The 24,733-nt window shown below is 42.9% G+C and overlaps 1 protein-coding gene across 1 annotated transcript in view; it reads right to left on the reverse strand.

Annotated features, from left to right (window-relative positions):
• LOC308315143 (solute carrier family 26 member 6-like) overlaps positions 1-22,919 on the reverse strand; it is a 26,859-nt gene extending 3,940 nt beyond the window's left edge. The window contains exons 1-17 of the mRNA XM_080762982.1: positions 22,552-22,919; positions 18,973-19,112; positions 15,352-15,462; positions 13,367-13,548; positions 12,472-12,636; positions 11,474-11,626; positions 10,582-10,664; positions 9,575-9,722; positions 5,837-5,950; positions 5,255-5,332; positions 5,042-5,137; positions 4,825-4,931; positions 4,384-4,453; positions 1,951-2,043; positions 1,486-1,593; positions 1,054-1,129; positions 85-326 (exon numbers count right to left, since the gene is read on the reverse strand). Coding sequence (XP_080619108.1) covers positions 85-326; positions 1,054-1,129; positions 1,486-1,593; positions 1,951-2,043; positions 4,384-4,453; positions 4,825-4,931; positions 5,042-5,137; positions 5,255-5,332; positions 5,837-5,950; positions 9,575-9,722; positions 10,582-10,664; positions 11,474-11,626; positions 12,472-12,636; positions 13,367-13,548; positions 15,352-15,462; positions 18,973-19,112; positions 22,552-22,691 — 2,106 coding nt within the window. The 5' untranslated portion in view covers positions 22,692-22,919. The remainder of the gene's footprint in view (positions 1-84; positions 327-1,053; positions 1,130-1,485; positions 1,594-1,950; positions 2,044-4,383; positions 4,454-4,824; positions 4,932-5,041; positions 5,138-5,254; positions 5,333-5,836; positions 5,951-9,574; positions 9,723-10,581; positions 10,665-11,473; positions 11,627-12,471; positions 12,637-13,366; positions 13,549-15,351; positions 15,463-18,972; positions 19,113-22,551) is intronic.
• Positions 22,920-24,733: the final 1,814 nt, after the last annotated feature.

The following is a 24,733-nucleotide window of genomic DNA, read 5'->3' on the forward strand; positions in this document are numbered from 1 at the left end:
GGAATTATATTCAAAAGACTATTATTACTACAACAAAATGTAAATTTGCTGCAAAGATTAAGCCTGAGTTGCGACAACACGTACATTCTTTAGGGTTTTCACGGTGACTGTGTCCACGAAGCTGGTGGTGGAGAGGTCCAGGATGACGCTGTGTCTGACCGCCCCGTCCCCTCCGTCACCTCCGTCACCTCCGCCACCTCCGTCACCTCCGTGGCTGTCCGACTCGGACACGTTTCCGTCGTGACGGAAGGCCAGGTTCACGTGGCCGTTTGCCGGTGTCTCCGTCAGGTCGACGTCACTCATCTGGCTCTTCTCCTCCTTCATGTCTGTGGGAGCGGAACGGTCAAGAATGGAGAGGAGTTGTTTATTGTCACATAGGCTAGTGTAAGGCTAATCATTCATAATACCGTCTCTGTCGGGTGGAAACCTTCATAAAAGTATCAAAGGTAACAGATCGGCCCTGGGCCGTGGCTCAGTGGTCCAGGCACCTTGGCTGGTAATCCAGTCTGGCAGTGTGCCGCGGGTTCGGGTGCAGTACTTAGTTTAGACAGTTTTTGGTTTAGACTAGTCATTGGTTAGACCAGGCATTAGTCCTACAACTACAACCCTTAACCTCCCACGGGGCAGCATACCTAAACCTAACCTTAACCAATGATTAGTCTAAACTAAGTATGCTATGCACCCTGCGGGTTTGACTCCCGACAGCCTTTACTGCATGTCTTAATCCCCCCCATCTCTCTCCCCATTTCCTCTCAGCCTACTGTCTGTCCCTCCATAAAATATATAAAATAAAGGCGAAAGCCACGAAGAAAATAAAAAAATTAAGTAATCGATCGACGCGCTAAAAACACGTCAATTCGCGCTGCGTTTCCAGCTTGTGGATCTGCTGCTTTTGTGTCAATTGTGTGACACGTGTACTGTAGCATGATCAAGTAGGGCATATACAAAAAGTTCAAATATGGAGATAAGAGGTTTCTGCCCGATATAGCAACGACACATCCATGTACACTGTACAGTAAAGACAACACTGATGTACACTTATCTACATCCCACCATTCACTCGCGTCCGCTGGTTCCATGACTCCTTTGAAGATAATTTGTCTTTGTTCAGTTCGTCTTTCCCGTCACCCTGGAAAAGCAAAATGAACCGCTGTGTGAATACGCTAAATGAGTCATAACTACACATTTAGGCATTTGTTAGCCAGATCATGGAAATTCTAAAATTATATTTTCTTTTCTGTGGTAGGTATAGTTCCAGCCTCTGTAGGACTACAGTATAATAGCATTCCGAGATTGGATGGAATAGTTGTCTGGCTACGCGAGACAAGACATGAGTGAGCGTGCATTGGAGGAGATCCTACACTGTTTCTTGTTCAGTGGAGGAGATCCTACACTGTTTCTTGTTCAGTGGAGGAGATCCTACACTGTTTCTTGTTCAGTGGAGGAGATCCTACACTGTTTCTTGTTCAGTGGAGGAGACCATACCTGTTCCTTGGCCTCCTCTTTGGTTTTCTTCTCTTTCTCCTGCTGACGTCTGAGCTTTGCGGCGTGCTTCTTCTTCTGCTCCAGCAGCTTCCCGATGTCGATGCCACTCTGCAAAACACGCAAGCAGCGAGGAGTCACCAGAAAGAGCATGACCGCAAGGGAGTTACAGGCAGAGAAGGCTTGTGTTTATTTGTTTTGGGGCTTTTAATGCCTTTTATTGATAGTGAACAGTATATAGACAGGAAAGGGGGAAAGAGATGGGGAGTGACACGCGGCAAAGGCCGTCAGGCTCGGGAGTCGAACCAGCGGCACGCCGTCCGGCTGGCTTGGTAGCCTACAGTATAGGTGCCCAGACGGTTGAGCTAAGCGTCCGGGCCAGAAAGCTTGTGTTTTGTAAGAAAATGTATGAAGTAATCATCACACACGCACGCGCACGCACGCGCACGCACACGCACACACACACACCTTCTCTTGCAGGGTTTCCAGGTACATCTCTGCATTGGTGTAGTAGACAGTAGTGGATGAACGGAAGATGGTGATGCCAGGAATGGGCTTTGCCTGCAGGGACAGTGTTGAGTCAGATAAGGCCTATTGTGAGGCTGTACTGTATGATGTGACTTTATGGAATACACCCCCCACACCCCCAACACTCCCCCACTCTCTATTGCAGTGGTTCTCAAACTTTTGCAAAATAAACAATAATGGCCAATCCCAGATGTATCAATAACATAGTTGGCAGCTGCCAAAGTTTGGCTAACTATCCAAGATCCTGTCGGAGTGGTCCAAAACTGTTACATTTCAGGATTCAAATGCCCATGATCTCCGTGATTATATAAAGTACGTTTGATTACCTCAGTCACTGATACTAAAATCTGATGTTTAATTCTTTTCTCTATGAACCTGTGACTTGACACCCATACTGCTATAATACCAAAAGAAAAATATCTTGAAAAGAAAACAGTGATTTCACTTCTGACTCAGGAGAAAGATGGGGCTGCTCTTGCAGTAGGGGGGTCATTTCTTTTGGCAAGCTAGAGGACTTGTCCAGGTCCAGTTGTAAATTGCTCTTTCATGGCGGTTTTGAAGGAGGGTAGAGAGACTTTTTGATGGCTGTTTGTAGGGCGTTCTACTAGAATAGTTGGGTTACAGCATAGCTGCAGTACATTTGCAGCATTTTGTAAGATAAGCCTGCAGGCACTTCCATAAATGCACCATGGAGCTATCTTGTGTTTCAGGCAATTGGGTAATAACCCATTCTGACCGGGCACCCATTTTGGTGTTGGCATCATGTTATGCTTTAGCTATTGAAAAATAGCAGATCTACAAGCTCATATCGCGCCACCGAGTGGCGCGATACGAGCTTGTAGGTCTGCTATTTTTGAAAAATCGAAGAACGACTGACATTTTTTAGAATCTGATCTCAGGTCAGAATGGGTTAATCAGACCTGTGTGTGTCCAGTGGAAACCTCGTATGAATCTGATCTCAGGTCAGAATGGGTTAAACACTATAATAGTAAGTGGCATGATGACATTACAAGTGGTAAACTGGGATCCATACAGAGATAGCGGAAACTGTGTCTCATGATGTAGGTTTAAAATAAGCTGTCGGGTGAGAAATAGCTGAAGTAGCAGATCTACAAGCTCAAAACACATCGATTCACTTCGAGCTTGTAGATCTGTTACCTTTGTGTGTTTTACGAATTTACGAAAAAACTTAAAAAGTTAGAATATGGAGATAACAGGTTTCTGCACGGCAGCGGCGATATCGTGCTCACCATTTTGTTTTTGTATGTTTGTATGTGATTGTGATACACTGACAGTGAAATGTTTCATGTTGATGATGCGGCAGCTCGGGAGCATTCGTATAACAACAAACTAAATAACGTAGCAAATAAACCACGGTTCATGTTTTTGTAATAGTATGCCTGAGTCTGTGTTTATTATCGGCGTGGTTTTCTGTAGCTGGATGTACTGTATTCTAAATCTAATCTATAAACTGCTGCTTGCAGAGCAGGAAGTTCACAGAGGCATGAACTGAGGGGGGGGGGGCGTGCCCCCTTCGGTTTGGCCTTTTGCCCTTCAAAAAATTATATTTATGCATTGAGGTTACAGCCTCTACACACAAGAAAATACCGATTACTTTTATTGAGATTCAATATCACAACAATAATGCATCCCATTGTGCCTATAATATCTTCCCTGCAGGCCAATGCAGGGAATTCACTGTTAGGCTATAGTGGATAACATGTTGGCTTTCCACGCGGGAGACCAATTGTCTAATAATTGTGGTCTCCTCTTAATAGAGCTGGATGTGAGCTACGCACGCACACACGCACGCACTCACTCACTCACTATGTGCATGTGAGTGTGATCAATGAAGCGCACAAGCTTTCATTACAAAACAGTCTCATCAATTGTGTCTGCAACAACAACAACAACAACAACAACCACCACAGTAGGCTATTCGCTATTAGCAGTAGCACTCAGCCTCAGCTTGCAACAGTGACATAATAAAAACCAATGGGTGGACAATGACAATGACATTTATACAGCAACGTGGCTGTTCTTGTGCATTGTTCTCCTTTGGGGTTGGTCTATTGATCTGAAATTGACTGAAACTGAAGCTTAACTTTTCCCAAATATATATTGTTTTAATTAGCATCTTTGCCACAGGCTAGAGGCTATATGGGACCTACAGTACAGTGCCAGTCGGAGACTCAAGTGTGTACATAGTTTGGAACCTTATGGGTCTGTAACTCTGAGAGGTACAAATGGAACCCATTCGTACCCTCACAGAGTTAACTAAACACTGAGGATGTTACAGCATAGACTGGCCTGATGCATTATCGAACTGGTTGTCTGTGAAATGAAAAACGGTTGAGAGTTCAGTTTTCGCACCTCCTCGTATGTGTCTGTGTCCAGGTACAGCTCAGTGCCCGGCACCTGGCCCAGTATAGAGTAATGTGGCCTGGAGAGAGAGAGAGAGAGAGACCTCAGTGATTACAGGAAGGAAGTTGTGTTATGTCACTCAAAATTGACATACCCACTATGTGTTTGCCATCGTGTGTGATGTGCCTTTATTACGGGTTAAGGCGTCTCTCTGAAAAAAGGCATTTCAGTTTCTAAATATTCGGAATAAAATAAGACATACAGTATGTGGCTTATGGCGACTGGTGTCCAATATTTAGTTCAGTGGCCGTGGGGCTAAAATTAAATCGTTCAGAGGCTGTGTTCATGTTCACTCTTCCATTGGAAATAATTGACTCCCAAAAAGGCGTCCGTGGAGGGAGATGGCATGTCTTTCTTGTTCTCGTCTTGAGCAGTATAGGCTATACTTACAGCTGCGTTTTGAAGATAACGGTGAGAATGCTGAAGGCGATGGCCAGCGCCAGACCCAAGTCCAAGTTCAACAGGAGGGTAGCTAGGAATGTGACTATCCACACAAGCTGTAGGGGGCGGTGTAAACAACACTGTCAGTACTTAGGCATTAAAAACTGTATTTGATGTAAATAATGCTAAGAATAATAACAATAGGGGGATTAATGTGCAGCCATACCAGATCAACTCTGTTACTCTTCCACAGTGCAGGGACATCCAGGAACTGCCTAAACATGCCTTTCAAATTCACAAACACTATCGTGGCTAGCACAGCCTGGGGGGCACGCACGCACACGCACACACACACACACACACACACACACACACATTTACATAAAAATGATTATGAAAAATGATTTGAGAAGCAGTGATTTAGACTGCGGAGCGGTACCTTGGGGAGATCTTCAAACAGGGCGCCTATCTTCAGCACGGTGACGAGCACAATGATGGACGACACCACACCTGCCATCTAGACACACGCACGCACGCACGCACGCACGCACGCACACACACGCACACGCACATGCACGCACACACACGCGCGCGCGCACGCACGCACGCACGCACGCACGCACGCACGCACGCACGCACGCACACACACACACACACACACACACACACACACACACACACACACACACACACACACACACACACACACACACACACACACACACACACACACACACACACACACACACACACACACACAGTGTGAGTATGTTACTATTACTATATACCATTCTATATTGTACTATATTATAAAAAATAATGCTTTAGGCTTATTTGCTTTTGTTATATTTCATTCATATAATTGCCGTCCTAAAATGTTGATGTCCTCCTCACAAGTACAGTAAGTAAAGTGTGTGTGTGTGTGTGTGTGTGTGTGTGTGTGTGTGTGTGTGAGTGTGTGTGTGTGTGTGTGTGTGTGTGTGTGTGTGTGTGTGTGTGTGCGTGTGCGTGCGTGCATTACCTGTGTCTTGCCCCCGGTGCTCTCCTGGATGAGGCTGCGTGACAGAGAGGAGGTCACACAGTAACACTGGAAGCACCCTCCAATGGTGTTACTGAGGCCCAGCGCCACTAGCTCCTGAACACAGGAAACACACCATGTGTGACACACTGTGAAACCCCCCCAAGGACCCCTGGGCGGGTCCCCGGACCCCACTTATTATAGAAACACTTATTCAGGACTCTATCCTCAACTGTGTCACGGTCCGTGACGTGTTGTGTTTTCTTGTGTGCCCTGTTCTTGGTTTTTGTTATTGTTTTACCTTTCTGTTGTGTTCCTGTGATTTTTGAAGTATTGTGTTTTCCCTGTGTCTTAGTTCCAGTTTGAGTTTCACCTTTAACTTGTGTACCTTTTATTTTGTAGTATTGTTTTGTGCCTTCCTGTCTGCCCCTGTAGTTCTGTACCTGCCTTGTCTAACCTGTATTGTGATTAGTCTTTGTTTTCCACCTGTGTCCTCTTAGTCCCCCAGCCAATCCCTGTCTTGATTTTGAGTTTTGTTTCACCTGTGCCTAGTTAGTCTGTGTCTATTTATACTCCCCTGTTTGTTCAGTTCCCTTGCTAGTTCGTCACTTTATGTCAGTAGTGTTCTCCTGGTGTATCCATGATTTAACTCCTAGTGTACTGTAGTGTTCCTTGTGGCAAGGTTTTTTTTGGAATAAAAACCTTGCATTGAAGCTCATCTGCCTGCGCCTATCTGTCTGCTATTGGGTCCTAAAGCTCCTGCCTTTGCACTGCGATAGAACGAACTCGCCAGTCTTCCAAAACAGTTACAGTTTCCAGGAAATGGGAAAAAAATAACTTGTGTAGCAATGGATCCAGTGGAGTTATTATTCACACAGGCTCTTGTTAATACTTTTCATTGGTTAAACATTTATAAAACCACAGAACCACTTAACTACTTTCCACGTCATGCCGTTCCTATTTGAGCATGCCATTTAGGTGAAAGTTTGTTTTCCGTCTTTTTTTTTCTCCCAAGTACCACAGAGTTTTCAAAATTAGCAGCTCACAACACGTTACATTGTGATGAGTTGTGAGCTTGAGATTGTAAGTAGTTTTTACAATGTATTTGTGGGAAAAATAAAGATCTGAAATATGGAAGGAAATACTAAAAGGTTTCTGCCCCAACAGCGATGATATCCAATTTTAGCCTTTGCTTATCCGATTCAGTTCAATATGATATTGCTCAGGGGTTCTCAACATCTCTGGCTGGGATATTCCATCCTTATACTAATGGTGATTCTATGGATCGCATTGATGATTGTACTGCTTAAAACCCATTCTGGACGGGAACCCCTTTTGGTGTTTTAACTATAAGCATTATGTTCTACTTTAGCTATTGAAAAATAGCAGATCTACAAGCTCATAGGGCGCCACCGAGTGTTTTTGAAAAATCGTGAATATGTGGCAACAAATCTTTGAATATATATTCTTTCAGAGGACTATTTTTTTATATTTCGACGTCAGGTCTAAATGGGTTAAGGTCTTGATCTATTCATATGGGCCGAGACCACAGTTCTGGCCCAATGCCTCAATGTGTCCATGCAGTGTAATGAGAGAAGCTGCAGCACTTCATGCACAATTGTTTGAACATGAAACATTTAGCAGGTCAGCTCTGGATGTTCCTGCACTGTTTCCCTCCACCAGAGCACAACCAGCACATGTCACATGTCTCTGTGTGTGGGATGTACTTGTATATTAGTATACTGAATTTGTGAGAGACAAATATCGTATAAGTAGAATTGCAAAACTAGACATTGTGATGATAATGTCCTCGGGTACGGGGTTAGTTAGCCTCAGGTTTAGGCATTAGAGATACGTTTAGAGGTTTAGAGGTTGGGGTTGGAGTTATATAGGCCTATACTGTGCACAGATGTTGTGCCCCATGAATAGCAGATCGACAAGCTCAAGAGTCACGACATATATCGCACTGCAACTGTGTGTGTGTGTGTGTGTGTGTGTGTGTGTGTGTGTGTGTGACGTGTGTGTGTGTGTGTGTGTGTGTGTGTGTGTGTGTGTGTGTGCGTGTGTGCGTGTGTGTGTGTGTGTGTGTGCGTGTGAAATTTGCAGAGCTTTCACAACTGTACGTCACACCGCCAATCTGAACAATTATGTCTGCGTCATAGTGTCGGGAGATTTGTCACCTCTGAGCGACTGATTTCCCCCGCGGGATAATAAAGGTGTCTGTCTGTCTGTGATGTCATTAGTCCCATATGCGCGTGACCACGTATGGGAATAGCGGTCAGATCTATGGCTCAAGATCTCCTTATACAGTATGCCACTATGCCTACTGTATATATGGGCATATTGGGTGTGTTTACGGTCACGTCTGAGTTAGAGTGACGTGGCCGTGGTCTGCTCGCCAGCCGGCCTGGCCCGGCCCGGCCCTTCCATTAGCAAATTTGAATACAGGACGGGAAATGCCAAGAGAACAAATAAAGGAGACAGTCAGTCAGTCAGTGAATAGGCCTTCAGGCTATATTTGGAGAGTTGGTGAATGCTATTTGTGTCTATTTCCTGGAATAGAGGCATATTCTTTCCACCAAGGTGACAGCATGACAAGCCCTATAATGTGCAACAGAGATTACGCACTTTCATATTAGGTCAAGGCGTTTGGCGGTGAACTGTTTGCGTTGGATCACAGTTGAAGGCCTATTCCAGTTCTCACGGCCGTTTCTGAATAAACTGCAGGCGTTGTGTGTCTGCTTAATGGCTATGTGTGTGCACGCAATATTTATATTTATTCATACAGCACCTTTCATACGCCAAGGCAACAAAAAGTGCTTTACATTTACAGGATAAAAACAAGAGATATAGAGAATAAAATGGATACAATTAAAACTAGAAAAAGTCACAATTTTGAAAAATTGCAAAGTGTGGTCGCCGCAGTCGCTTACATGCCTAGGCCCCTCCCTAATTTTGAACATTTCTATAACGCTTGAATAGTTTCAGGTCTTCTGCCCCTGCAAGGGAATTTATGTCTTTATAAACGATGTAAAACAGAATAGATTGGTTACGTAACCAACAACAGCCAATTAGCTACTACAAATCACAGCGGAAGTTAGGTAGGTTACTCCAGAAAAAGAATAATAAAGTGTGACAATAACTATAGTCTGCAACCACACTAACTATAAAGGAGCATAATCTATCTATGTGTGTGTGTGTGTGTGTGTGTGTGTGTGTGTGTGTGTGTGTGTGTGTGTGTGTGTGTGCAGTGTACGTCTGAAATCCATGTAACTCGAGAACCGTTCGCCCTGCCGACTTCAAGTTCCAGAACCGCCACAAAAGGCCTCTGACGACGACTTGACCAGCTCAACAGAACGATACAGTATACATTAGCTAATAGATGCAGATCTAGGCCAGTTACACATCACATACATAACTAGAAATGCACTGTGTCGAGGTGCCAACTTGCGCCTTGCACACAAGTACTGCTACTAACTAATGTCTATACCTGTCTACTTGTGTACAACTGCTGTTCTAAACCCTTTAGACCCGACCTTGGGTTCCTCACGCCACTCCATGCATTCATCTCATTCTGTTTCAATAAACTGTTAATCTTGAGCGAAGGTGTGGTCTCTTACTAAGTGAAAGACCCGTTATTGACCTTATACCTACCTTGAAGTGTACCGTAGTTACGTCACCGCATCAACAGCCAATAATGCACAAGCGCATGTATTTATGTCTGTGTTGACCCAGTCTCACCTGGTTGCTGTCCACCTTGTAGCCGTGTTTGAGGGCAAAGGTCTTGCCCAGAGAGATGGAGATGGCGTAGGCCACGATGGCCACGGCGAACGCATCGCCTATCATCTCTGAGAACCACGACACGTCTGGGACACGCGGGGCCACCAGCCTGAGGAGGGTTGGTAGAGAGACAGAGAGAGAGAGAGAGAGAGAGCAGGATACACACAGTGAAATCCTGAGTGCTCTTTTTTGGTTGCTGTCGGGGGAGAAACCTCATATTTTTTTAACTTTTTATGGGTTTTGTTTCTCATAAAGTATTTAGTGTCCCTACTTGGCCGATCCGCGAGCTCTTTTTGAGTTTGTCGATTTGCTACTTTTGCGGTTTTTGAATTTGAATGTTGAAAAGTAAAGTGTTGGACATTATGAGGTTTCCACCCAACAGAGACTATTATTAACCCAGACAGTTTTATGAAAAACCTTATGTTTCTGTATCAGTGGTGCTCAATATTTCATGTCAAGGACCCCAAAGATTATTATGTAATATGCCTCCACCCCCCATCTGAAAATATGTTGTTCCAGGGACCCCCCCTAGAAGCAAAGATTTTAGTTAAAATGTCTGTAATAATATATATTAAAAGATTTTAGGCACATTTTCACGATTTTTCTAAAATAGCAGACCGGTGCCGTGCTATGAGCTTGTAGATCTGCTATTTTTCAATCGTTAAAGTATAACATAATGACAACTCTGACGACATTTACTATGTAGATATTTATTGACGATAATAAAATCACATAAAAATAAATATGATTCAACCGAGCTCTGAGAACATTTGCTGCGTTGAACTGATTTAGTATCCTAATAATCAAATTAGGCCACTAAAGGTCAAAGGAACTAATAGTTATAAATAGTTAAATCAACAGATCATATCTGCAATAATAAACCATCTTTGTCAGAACAGGGGGTTCATTGGGTTCTGTGCGAGCGTGCGTGCGTGCGTGCGTGCGTGCGTGCGTGCGTGAAAACGAACCCGCTGGGGATCGCTCCAACCGCATCGATGTCATAATTGGCAGGAAGGTCAGCAAAGTAGGAGATGATTGTTGCTCCTATGATCTGCCAGGAAGACATAAGGAAAGTTGGTGTGTGTGGTAAGACATAAGGAACATTGGTGTGTGTGTGTGTGTGTGTGTGTGTGTGTGTGTGTGTGTGTGTGTGTGTGTGGTAAGACATAAGGAACGTTGGTGTGTGTGTGTGTGTGTGTGTGTGTGTGTGTGTGTGTGTGTGTGTGTGTGTGTGTGTGTGTGTGTGTGGACATAAGGAACGTTGGTGTGTGTGTGTGTGTGGTAAGACATAAGGAACATTGGTGTGTGTGTGGTATATGACAAAAGGAACATTGGTGTGTGTGTGTGTGGGGTGGTGGTGTGAGATATATTGTTACTCTAATGATCCCATTGTTGGGAACACCCAAACTGTAAATAAACCATTGTGACATTGTGTCACTTTCACTTTGAGATGTTGAGATTAATCATCGTCAATAATTGAGTCCTTTCCTGTCCAGCAGCGTGCAGTGATCAAGCGCCCTCTGCTGGCTTATTGAGTCAAAGCATATATCATCTCACCTCATACAGTATGTCCAAAGCTGTAACTTTTGGGGATTCAAATTAAAAAATAGCTAAAGTAGCAGATGCACATGAAGCCCAAAGCGTGTCGCCTTCGTTTCGAGCTTGCGCATCTGCTATTCAAATTGTGCTTTTGTGTGGCGCTCATAGTATGACGCAAGTACCTAGGCCAGGGCATTAATTTACGAAGAAACACAAATATGGGGATGACATACAACAGCGTATGAGAGAAAGGTGATGTGGAACAAGCAGGTGAAGCTATGAATAAAAGGAACTAACGACATAAGCACACCAAGGACTTACAACTATGAGTTCTATAGGGATGGGAAGAGGCAGCTTCTTGCTATAGTAGGCGTTGAGCTCTTTGACCACAATGAGAACAGCCAGAGACACCAGGCTGACGACCAATTCTGGCACTTTAGTCCCCCCCAGCAGCTTAAAGATCTCCCACAGGGTCTATGGTGAGAGGAGTGGAGTAACAGAGGTAGAATAAACATTAAAAAAAAACTCAAATAAATGCATCATTCAAAACAGAAGTGTCACTGGGGCCTTTAAGTCATGGGTTCCCGAATGAATCCCAATGCATATTTCCCATAGGCATTTCAAAACGTATTTATTTAAAGACCTTTTAAGTGCTGGCGTACGAAGCCAACTCTTGTCGTGACAAATCATGACAACACACACAATATTTTGGACCAAACAAATAATTACAAAGAAGAAAAACAACAAAAAACAGTGTTGTAACCTGCCGTTTTTTTCTACTTTCTAGTTTGTTGTCGTGATTTGTCATGACAAGAGTTGGCTTCGTACGACGCTTTAAAGGTCTTTAAATAAATACGTTTTGAAATGTCTATGGGAAAAATGCATTGAGATTAATTTCCTGGGCCACCCCTTCTGAAAGGGGGAGGGACTGCGACGCTCTATCAGCTCAATGGTTAAAATGTCAGCACTTGCAGCATTTGGGTTCAAATCCCGGGTAGAAGAAGGGAAAAGTTGCATAGTGCAGCTTTAATTAGGCACAAACAGCATGTGAACGCGTTTCGGCAGAGCATTCCTCAACAAAAGCTACCTATAAAGGACCTTTTTGTGAGTGTTTTGTGAGTGATTCTTCTGTTTTTAATGAACTCTACTGAACGGAGCACTGCCACTGTAGAGAAAATACTTGTTGAAACCGTCTTCTAAAAAAAATAAACAAAGGGGACATGTCTACAAATACTGACACGCTGATATGTTCATCGTTCTATTTACGTGCGACACAGCATTGCGTTAGGGTCATTGCATTGATATTATTATACACTCACATAAACTTGAGAGAGGGGTCCGGAAAAGCGCTGGGGCTTGATTCCGAACAGATACTTGACTTGGGAGATGGTCACGTGGCACGCCGCTCCTGTAGTGTAGCCTCGGATCAGAGGCTCGGACAGGTACGTGACCACGAACCCGAACCGTACCAGACCCAACAGGATCTGCACGCACACACACACACACACACACACACAATTTGATACAGTAGTTCTCAGTGGTTCTCAACCTTTTCAGTCCGTGACCACGTAAAATTACCATTAGCTTTACTATACCGTATTACCCCACCCACCCACTTGGACTTCACTTGTGGGAGTTGAGGCATTACATTTATTTTAACTCGGCTCCACAGATAAATATTGTGAAAATAGCCGATCTACAATTTATATATGTACCGGTACATTGCTAGGTTGGACTACTTGAAATGCCTTAATCTTAAAATAATAACCAAAAATAGCCGACGCATTGAGAGCCTGTAGATATAGGCTATTTTCCCTGCGCAACATGCTGCCATAGAAGTGATGCTGGCTTCTATGGAGGGAAATCAGTCGTTGAAACCATGAAACAGTCCTGTCAGTACAGTTAGGGCCACTAACCTGAAACAGTCCTGTCAGTACAGTTAGGGCCACTAACCTGAAACAGTCCTGTCAGTACAGTTAGGGTCACTAACCTGAAACAGTCCTGTCAGTACAGTTAGGGCCACTAACCTGAAACAGTCCTGTCAGTACAGTTATAGGGCCACTAACCTGAAACAGTCCTGTCAGTACAGTTAGGGCCACTAACCTGAAACAGTCCTGTCAGTACAGTTAGGGCCACTAACCTGAAACAGTCCTGTCAGTACAGTTAGGGCCACTAACCTGAAACAGTCCTGTCAGTACAGTTAGGGTCACTAACCTGAAACAGTCCTGTCAGTACAGTTAGGGCCACTGCAATCTGCACTCTTTGGGCGTCTCTGGTCCCAATGTCCAGACCCGCCGTCCCATTGACATTGGTTCCATTCAGACTCGGAAAGTCACTGTCCGGTGCAAGCTTCTCTGTCACACTGCCAATCATGATGCTGATCACAGCAAATGTACCTGGACGCACGCATGCACAAGAGTGCACGCACGCACGTGCGCGCACACACACACACACACACACACACACACACACACACACACACAGTCACACACTCTCACACACACACACACACACACACACACACACACACACACACACACACACACACACACACACACACACACACAAACACACACACACACACACGCAAGAGAGAAGAAGGATGAGTTTCATACAGATTTCACACAGAATCCCATCCTATACTGTAGTATTTCCCCTGGTTCCCTCTGTTAGGTGCAGTGGTGGTGGACAAAGCAGTCAACCGCCCCCAGTACTACTTAGTCGAATTATAATATACTCCTGGTCAAATAAGACTCAACTACTGAGAGAAAGTGAGAACCTGAGTTGTGGGACGAGGAAGTCGGAGGAGGCTACACCTTTTATTGAAGATGACACAAGGTTAGGAAGACAAAATCACACCCGTGTGAAGTGAGGGGCCCTCGTATCATCGTACATCATCATGACGTAAAATAGACACTATGCCTATTTGCTCAGACACTATGACGTCAAATTCTTCATTCCTTTTCAATGGGAATTTCATGTTTGTGTAAGACAAAAATCACACCTGTGTGAAGTGAGGGACGCTCTTATCATCATACATACATCATGACGAAACATGTTGATTTGCTCAGATACATCAATTAATTGTCAATGGGTACACAAATACAGATTTGCTCAGACACACATGAAGTGAATTCTCTATTCATTGTCAATGGGAATTAATGGAGTTTGTGTTAGGACAAAAATCTTCACTAATAGCTGAATATAGGAGGGGCTAGCGCCCCTCACAAATAAATCATGACATTTTTATATCAATGTTAAATTGTTCATCACATCACATCACAGGCAGAATGCTGGTCAGACCGTCATCTATTCAGCAGAAAGATAAACACCCGACTTGCACAGAAGAGGAAGACAGGCCCGAATCCGATGTGTAACTCCGTGTTGGAACGCTTTATAGCGGCTTATAACGGGACAACAATGCACTAGAAGGAAAAGATCCAGGAAGCACTGCTTTATTAATCCAAAGAATGGAGAAATGGAAGAGCAGTGGACGATCGTCATAGTGTCCATAGTAGCTGCTGCTGCTGCTGCTGATACGCTTGGCTTCGTATAAAGAAAGACACACAGAGACATGGGTATGAGGAGAATGATGCCGAGATTGACAACATCCTCAACAGGCTCCATGCAGCTGTGTAGCGTTTCACTATTTCTGAAATGGGGCTTAATTAGTTCATTCACAATGTATTTTAATGATTGGGTCCCGGGAGGTCCCTTCCTGGAAATGCAGAGGCAAATATTGTACTTTGTTAAGTACAGATACTGACATTTTAAAAGTAGTACAGGGGGAGGGGGGTTCCCCTGATGACAGTAAAGTGACAGTTTAAGGACTCAAAAGTAATCAACAAACTACACAATACAAACTGGTCAAATATTGGCCAGATTGTCAAATAATATGAGAAACAGGCTAAAATTGTTAAAATAGACGATCTACAGTACAAGCTCACGATTCCTAACGTTGCCAGGCATTGTGAGCTTCGGTCTGAAAACGTTGAGAACCAGTGAGATAAGGTGTTCTCTCTCACCCACAGAGAACCAGAGAACCCACAGAGAACCAGTGACATATAAGGTGTTCTCTCTCACCCACAGAGAACCAGAGAACCCACAGAGAACCAGTGACATATAAGGTGTTCTCTCTCACCCACAGAGAACCAGAGAACCCACAGAGAACCAGTGACATATAAGGTGTTCTCTCTCACCCACAGAGATGTGTCTGGAGGTTCCGAAGAAGAAGTAGACCAGCACAGGGTAGAAGGAGGTGTACAGGCCAAACACTGGTGGCAAGGAGGCCAGGAGGGCATACGCCATACCTGGAAGCACAGAACATAAAGGAAACCTTTATAACTCCACAATCTCTGCATTTATGGCCTGATGATATTTGTTGCTGTTGGGCAGACACTATATTATTGCTGTCGGGGCAGAAACCTCCTATCTCTTTTCTCTCTCTTTTTTCATGAATTAATTCCCTACCTACTTGATCACACTGCACAGTTTTGGACATTTTTCTCGACCCGACAGAGACAATATTTCATTATGGCCTATTAAGGTTACAGGCTCTAGTAGTTCTGACACTATTATTGGTCCGACAGTCATTAGACCGACAACCTACCTCAAACCCTAACCTAACCATAACCGCAAGCACGGGAGCAGCGCATGTTCGAGCGCTAGTCCGACCGTTGTTCCCGCATGTCGGACTAATGCTCCGTCGGAATTACCGTCGGATCCCCCTATGAAAAGCCAATTGGATTTGGTTATGGGAACGTTATGAGAACAAAGGATGTTAAGCAAACTAACTGTTCCTATTATTAACCGGAATCATAATCAATCAATTGTCAACTTTATTTATAGACATACAAAAGAACATACAGCCATTAATAAGACATGCAGAACACAATAAAACTATACCATTTGATAGCAATTGATAAGACACACAAAAAAATATGAAACTATAGTGATTGATTATTTTATCTTTAGTGTCCTGTACACAAAGTGTCCAACCCTCATGGGTTTGTAAGACACCATTTTACACACTATAAAATGGACTATAAATCATACAGCCACACCATTGCCTAAACTTAACCTCTAATGCCTAAACACCATAATTTTAACCTTTATGATGTAACCACTTGTTCCCCTTTTGGGAAACAGACATTGAATAGGCCCTCTACAGTAATTGCCCTGTAATGTAGTTCTGTCACCCACACTACACCACAAAGTCTAATAAACACAGTTTTTCTTCTGACCATACAGGCTTATCTAAACTGAACCATCAGTAACCTGCACTTAGCAACATTTGTTGGCAAGACACCTGATCGAGAGGGACAGTGTTGAGTGTTCTTCTGTGAAATTATCTCTACCAGAGAAAGCCCTGATGGTACCTACACAGCCAAGTCATTTTCTTACCTGAGATCAGATTAAAAAAATGTCTTCTAAATCCTGACAGTTTTCTGAAAAAGCTATGTTTCTATGTCAGTCGTTCTTTGATTTTTCAAAAATAGCAGACCTACAAGAGCTTGTAGATCTGCTATTTTTCAATAGCTAAAGCATAACATAATGGTAGGTAAAGAATAGCATACGCAAAATAAGGTGATTTTGTCAGTGGCTGACCAGTCAAAACATCTTAACTGAATGGTACCAGCTGATTAATCAGATTGGATTGAAATTGCATTTATCTCTGCATCAATAGAATGTATAAATAGAACATCATTCTAAATAGTGCCATATACTGAAATAAATTAGGCTGGTCTAGGTCTAGGAGTGCTCAAGTCCTGACGTCACTCTCTAATCCCCTGGTTCGCGACTTCGCGTAAGTAATTTCTCTATGAGAATAACATTGGGTCATCTTAAAATCTTCTCATATAAGAATTGTGGTCCAAAAATCTCCGCGATATTTTCGGGAGGTGTTTGCCGAGTGCCGACGCTTTGCAGGACGCTGTAAATTGCAGCTGCACGCAAGCTTCATTTCCATAAAAACCATAAAACCATAAAAACCATAAAACCATAAAAGTCCGGAAGAGACGCCTGCTCTAAGCTGCAGCTTGTGTCTTCGTGAAGCTACTGACTATGGTGTTGCAGAGTGCCAACATGCATAATACCAGCACCCTGACCCAATGGAACAGAGCCTTTGTGCAGCGAGCAAGGAAGAGACCCAATTGCTTTCTAATACGGAGTCTAATAATATTAGACTCCGTATTAGAAAGACTGCGACGCTCTATATTATAGAGCGTCGCAGTCCCTGTTCATTTTCCTCATAGACTTTTCAGGAAGTATTTATTTAAAGACGTTTATGCCGCGGACAAAGCCAACTCTTGTCGTGACAAATCATGACAACAAACAAAAAAAATCGGGCTGAACAAATAATTAGAAAGAAGAAGAAAACGGCATGTTACAACACTTTTTTTGTTGCTTTTCTTCTTTGTAATTATTTGTTTGGTCCAAAATATTGTGTTTGTGGTCATGATTTGTCATGACAAGAGTTGGCTTTGTACGCTTTGTTGGCTTTGTACGGTCTTTAAATAAATACGTTTTGAAATGTCTATGGGAAAAATGCATTGGGAACTATTTCCTGGGCCTGGCGTCGTCATGGAAGGGGGCGGGACTGCGACGCTCTATTCCACTGATGTCACTGGAATGTCACTGGAATGTCATCTAGTCACAGGTGTTTTGTATTGGCTATCAAGTGAGGGCACTGCTCAAACACTATATTATGTACTGCTGCATTCACTTTGCCTGAAGGTGGTCACCCAAAGCTTGCATGAAGAAGATATCTGTGTGCGGCTGCTAATTTGTTCTGTTTCAAGCTGTTTCTATTCAGCTCCAGCACCTCATCCAAGTTTTTAGTAAATGGATGAGCGGTGGTTGTTTTGTTTAGCAGGTGCTGAGCAAAAATACATAAACTGGGAAGAACAATGGATGTCCTCCGACTCTGCACACTGTTATTAGAAGCTCCAATGCAGGCTATACACTACACATTATTCAGGACGTACTGTGACAATGTTTGACAACAGTTGAAATGTTCTCATAGTAAGTACTGAAGAAAGTATAACCTGGGAGCTTCTAATAACAGTGAGCTCTCACATCCCTTCTTAAACACAATTCAAACTACCACTTTGCCACTTAAACCCTATACTTATTACTTGGTTTGTTCTCAGGCCCCCTAAATCTGAGAATAACTGATCTACAAGCTCACAACTCAGCAGGGTTAAAGGTTTCTGAACACTGTGTTCGTCAGTACAGTATGTAAATGGTTCCCAAACTGGCAAATGATTTTGGGCTGCCAGATGAGTAGCTTAATGTGCAACATTGTTTTCTCAATCAACAGCAAACAAACCAACATACAGTATAATTATATACAGGGTATCTGCATTTTTCTAAGGTGACACTTAAGGACAACCTTTTAAAAAAATCACTAGTAACCATGCAACAAACAGGCACAAAATGTGAAAATACTACAAGCTCACATGTCAACGGCTCACATTGCGAGGCGTTGTGAGCTTGTAGTTCGGTTATTTGAACAATATTGGAACAGATAGTCAAACTAAATGTAATGCCTCAACACCTACAAGTGCTTAAGAAAAGGCACCAATCCAATTAAGCACTCAAAAAAGTAAAAAAAAAAAAAGAGATGGTGGCTATAAAATCTAAGTACTTTATTAATAAAGTTAAATCACCAACATGTTTCGACTCACAAAGGAGTCTTCATCAGGACAAGTATGAAGCATACAAGTGCTTGTCAGGGTGGGGTCCCCAGTTCAAATATGAGTCTTCTGAGGGGGAAAGTTTGGGAACCTGTACAGTTTATTGACTATACCTATACGCACCCTGTGGCAGATGCATGATGCCCACGCTGACGCCAGCAATGAGGTCTCCCACGCCGTTCTCTCTGATGGAGTAGTGGGGCAGCCAGGAGAGGACAGGCACACAGCCCAGGACCATCTGCTTCAGCCTGGGACCTGAGCATCTGTGGCCGAGGAGGGAGGGACAGAGACATGGGTGAGAGGAACGTCTCAGACGATCAGCAATGGTGGACAAAGTTAGCCTGGAAACCAGACGAATCTGCCACAGCTAAAAAGGAATTGTCCATCTGGCCCTGCCAGGCTATAGGACAAAGTACTCAACCCAGTGCTTAAGTCAAAGTACAGAAGATACTCCTGGTCTATAGCATTCTAAAGTACAAATTGCAAAGTAGCTAGGGCTGTCACAACTATACATTTAAGTTGATTCATGATTTCATTGTGATTTTGGCATTGAACATCGGAACATAATATGAATAAAAACGTAGTTTCTGTTTGCCCTTTAGGCTTTGTTCGTAATACAAAATATGCACTTGCAGATCTGCTATTTCTGCTTTTTATTGCAATATTTTGAAAATGTATGAAGATGTTTAAATATGGAAATGATTATGCTATCCGAAAATAGCCAATCTACAAGCTTACTTTGCAACGTAATAAACTCGTAGATCGGCAGTTATCAGCAAAGATACAAAGGAAAAAGGCAGTAGACCAAGTAGAGCCCTAAGTGAACCTTGGTCGACTAATTATATAGGGTGGTCCATGTGATTGTTCAATGACCTTGATTGGCTTTTATTTGTCTGTGGCTTGTAGTTGCAGGTCTGACGATGTGCGTGGTTTTCTGGGGGATGGCGGTGCAGTATAGTCTCTGTAGTCGGGACAGCTGCAGTACTCTGATAAACACATTTATCAGCTGGCCTTGTAGAAGGGTGACGCACTGGCTGCTCCGTCAGGCTAACACAAGATAACCTAGTGCCTCTTCTCACGTGCTAGGACAGAATTGTAATACTGCTATATGCAGTTTGCGCCGTGTCACATGCATATCACAATGTAACAAAGTTAAAGACAAAACAAAAAATAAAACAAGTAAATCACTCTCTGCCTCCAATCCCAGCACTGGTTCTTCCGGGCCAATTGCCTAAGATAGTTGGTGAAGAGGATTCGGCTTGTGATTGGCTGAGAAGGGGCATGGGGGTCGCTTCACGTGACACGATGGTGTTTTCTGCCAGTCTTTTTGGCAGGATCATGCGTGTGCACATCCGTGCATGATGTGCATGCACGTGCACGATTGAACGCTTTCCCCTCGATTCATAAGCCAAGTACCCAAATGGCTATTGCATAACAGGTTTACAGGTGAGTAACCTCGCGTCACCAGGCTTTCCACCTCTGAGGAAAGCCTGGTCTGTGTTTCTAAAGCGATGTGTGACCGGATGGTAAAATAAAAAAAAGACAAAAAAACGTTTGGTTTCCGGCTTTTTCGGCGTCACTTTGTTTTGGTCCACCCTGTTTGTTTTTAGTAATGCCAGTCGCGACCAGTTGGAATAAAATGGATATATCAAACAAACTGTTCCAAGACGTACTTGAAGAAGCGTGTCGAATTCATACCGTATGCCGCATCAAGGCTTTTATTGGGTAGGCGCTAAAATTATGATGTCCTTGATCACAGGGAATTTTGGGTACTTCTGATTCCAGTTTGTGGTTTCCTGCCCGATGACTACAAATGAAATCAGTGACTACAACATGACGTACCATCCACTCCCGACCGGATCATAAACCCGAAAAGGAACGCTTCCCAGGCTAACAGGTGAGTGAGTGTGCAAATGCATCCTGACTCCTCAAATTTGACTGGCTTATTTGATTGATTGCTGCCAAGCCAATCAATCGAAGCTATATGGGAAAAAAATATCGGAACAGGAAATGGGTAGGCTATGCCACCTTTTGGAAACCTGAGACTATACAGTTATATACACAGAGCCGATTATTGTCAACAAGTACATTGGGGGTGACGCAAAATAATCAAATATAAAACAAAGTTAATGTATAGCTATTGCAATCTTCGGCTGTGTTCTTTGCTAATCTGTGCGCATTCCACCTAGCCTACTAATTGAAGTGTTGACCGACAACTGTCTGCTCTTCAAACTGTGTCCTGACTCCTGAAATCCTGAATCATTCCCATCGTGAGTTAATGTTTTGTAAAAGATGTGGTACAAATAATACATCGCAGGGCTTCCGAGTTCCGACCCCAAGAGCCCTCACTGTGTGACCTTTGCCCGTGTCCCTGTTTGGCTGTCTGAGCTTGCTCATGTGAAACAAACAGTCGAGGCATCACTCAGCACTTTGTAACCGGCAGCCTGCTGCCTTGGGATGCTACAGTTGCATAATGGACAGTCTCTCCTTAGAGCCAAATATAAGCATGCAAACACCACTCATTAATCGAGCAGTTGAGACGAATAACAGTCTAAGTCCATACTAATTATCCATAGTGTATAAATCATAGTTAAATGGTCAGGACATATTAGAGCTTTTCTGGTAGGGGTCAGAATATTCATCTCAAAATGTCAATAAGTGACTGACACTCTCTCTGCGCATGTGCACACACACACACACACACACACACACACACACACACACTCATATAGGCCCCTACATAAATGGTAAATCGTGCATTTATATAGCGCCTTTATCCAAGGCGCTTTACATAGATTGGGCATTACCATTCACCCACCCAGCTCTATACCTCCTGAGCCACAGTCGCCCCTACATGCTTTTATAGCGCAACGACAGGCCTATGCATTTTGTAATAAAAAATAAATAATAATTTAGGCCTAATCAACCTACATTTTAATCAAACAATCAATCAGCAACTCACTGTCAGATATAGTTTCAGTGAGCATAAATTAGATTCATTTTAAAAGCATAGGCCTATAGCCATGCACATGCAACACACATCACTTTGTTTAGACATATTTGATGAATTCATGCATTCACTGTTCACAAGCACGTTTCAGAATGCACACAAATCAATCACCATCTTCATCATCTTACATCCAAAGTAACAACCTGATAAAAGTGCACAGAGGGAGAGACGCCAGCAGTGAGCAGCACTCGACTGTAAGTTTTTCTTTGTTCCAACATGATTCTACGACGTGACGTCCAAGTTCATACAGTACATGACCCATATAGCCTAACATAGCCTAGGCTATGGGTCATGTTTTTGTTAGATTGTAAACAGAGTTGGAGAGAGTTAAATGAGCTAGTAGCCTACAAGTATAGACTGCATTAGCCTACAGACCGGCTCTTTCTGTTTTAGTTTTAGTTTGGTTGTAGGGTGTGTAGGCTACAAGTTGCGCACAGTGTGCATGTGGCACACTCCTTTGATGGTCCTTTGGCACGTGCTCATTACGCACCAAACACACTGTGCGGCGTGTGCGCTGGGAGTAATCGAAGTTACCAGAGCACTGCACATTAGGCATTTTATCATTGTACTACAGTACATTCTGCTCCGTTCGTAGACTCAAACGGACCAACAGACGTTTGCAGCAGCAGCAGGGACCCTCTATCATAACATAGGGGCACTTGTCATTCTGCCCTCGTGTATTATCTGCTCACCTGAGATAATCTTTGACCCGTTCAGCCACGGACGGTTTGGTGGAGTGGGTCTTTTTGCGGCCCAGTTTGTCCAAGTCCAACTCATCCAGAACATCCCTCTGCACAAAGAACTCTCCCGCCGAGCGCTCCCTCAACTCCATGGTTATTTGCGTGAACAAGGACTTAAGCTAATTAAGCATTTCTTTTAGAAGTTGTTTATCTGCTTGAATGGGTCCACGTTCCTTGCAAAACTGCCCTATAGCCTAGCTACTTGTTAAAAAAAACTAAAAACTAAACTCAATATAAATAAATGTATATAGCTATATAAATTTCACAAAGAGTAAAATATAGAGTGAAAGTTGTTTTCAATGAAGACTGGCTGAGCTGTTAATGGCCTTACCTTTTGGACTGAGGCGTGATGTCACTGTCCTGCTCTTATGAACAACGGCCACACCCCCAACCCTGCCATGTCCCCATATCAGTCCCCATAACAGTCACACCTGGGGAAACCTGTGTGTGTGTGTGTGTGTGTGTTGTGTGTGTGTGTGTGTGTGTGTGTGTGTGTGTGTGTGTGTATGTGTGTGTGTGTGTGTGTGTGTGTGTGTGTGTGCGTGCGTGCGTGCGTGCGTGCGTGTGTGTTATGATTAACTTTGGGAAAACTACAGCTGCTGAGCTGCTACCACACAAGTTAAAACAAAAATATAAACTTCTGCTTTAACACAAAATAATACAATCCAGTCCACACACCACATTCAGAAGTTTTGAAATGTTATCACTATATAAATATATCTGCAAACGGGAGTCAATGTGGCGTGTGGATTTTATTTATTTACATTTTTCTTACATGACGAACCCTTGTTTTTGACCAAGTAGGTCTGTCTTTTTCTCAATTCAAAACAAAACCTGGCGCGCCAGTACTGGGAAGGGTCTCGTGATTAGAGAGCTTATCTTTTTGGCACGTCTTGTCAGGGTTGCAGTATTGGGGGGTTGGAGAGGAGTGTGTACCCAATCACAGAACACACAGACAGCCACATGAGGAAGGTTGAGGTGCAGGTAGAATAAGTCAGGGTAGAGGCCTGATTTATGAATGAATGAAAACAAATGAAATGCTGTATTTTGAACATGTTAAAAGTAAGTAACAAAACAACAACAAAAAACTATTTTGATAAACCCAACCCGACTATACTTATTCTCACTCTCAAGTCATCTATTATTACATCTGGGAGAATTATAGACAGTAGACAACTACATATTTGTGCCCATGGATCGCAAGGCATTTGCTGAGTATGCGGAAGACAGAAGTGCTTTGTCACCATGATACGTCACTGCGTAAGTAATAGTTATCACCATGACACTTCCCCAGTTGACCATTTACATAAAGACAATGATTTATTGTATTACACATTTTCTGAAATTGTAGCTTACTGTAAACTACTGTGGAAGGGTTATTTATCAGATATTAATGTACTTACATTGACAATTTAATATAGGTATATGGTTTTGCCGGTAACAAGACAACTCACCCCGTTTCTGTTCTCCTCCCAGAATTTCCCCCAGTGAGGGGTGGGAGAGGCTGGACAGCAGACGGCTGGACTTTGAATTTCTCTAACTATAAACTTTCATGACAGCAGAACAGCCTAAGTACAAATATAATTAATGAAAAGCTACTACAGGGAATCTGTTCACAGAAGTTGTTGTAGAATATGTGGGGATTATCTGACGAGGTACCATTTGAGTGGGCAAAACCTTACATAATAAATAATACAAAATTGTTTATAGGGTCAATATAAGTAAAATAATATAGCCTTTCTACAGGAGTATCTTTTTTCCATAAATTCCAAAAATAATACAAACAGCCAATAGCATATTACAAAGTTGTCTTTTTTAACAATATATTTATTGCGTTTTTCTTTTTTTTAACAAACAGACAATACAACAAAACAATACATAATACATCAGACAATACAATTACTTAAAATGAAAAACAAACAAACAAAAAGCAAAACAAGAACATACAGTACATACATAAATACAGTATAATAAAATAAAATAAGGGCACTTAGAATGGTAACAACAACAGAGTCCTTATGGCCACAAGACCAAACAGCTGCAGAGAATACAATTAGACCTTTTCAGTTTCCACCATTAAATGAGATAAATCATTAACCGTAATATATTGGATAAACCGTCCCCATATCTTATC

This window comes from Protomyctophum bolini (genome assembly GCF_963924005.1).
Source record: "Protomyctophum bolini genome assembly, chromosome: 5".
NCBI lineage: Eukaryota > Metazoa > Chordata > Actinopteri > Myctophiformes > Myctophidae > Protomyctophum > Protomyctophum bolini.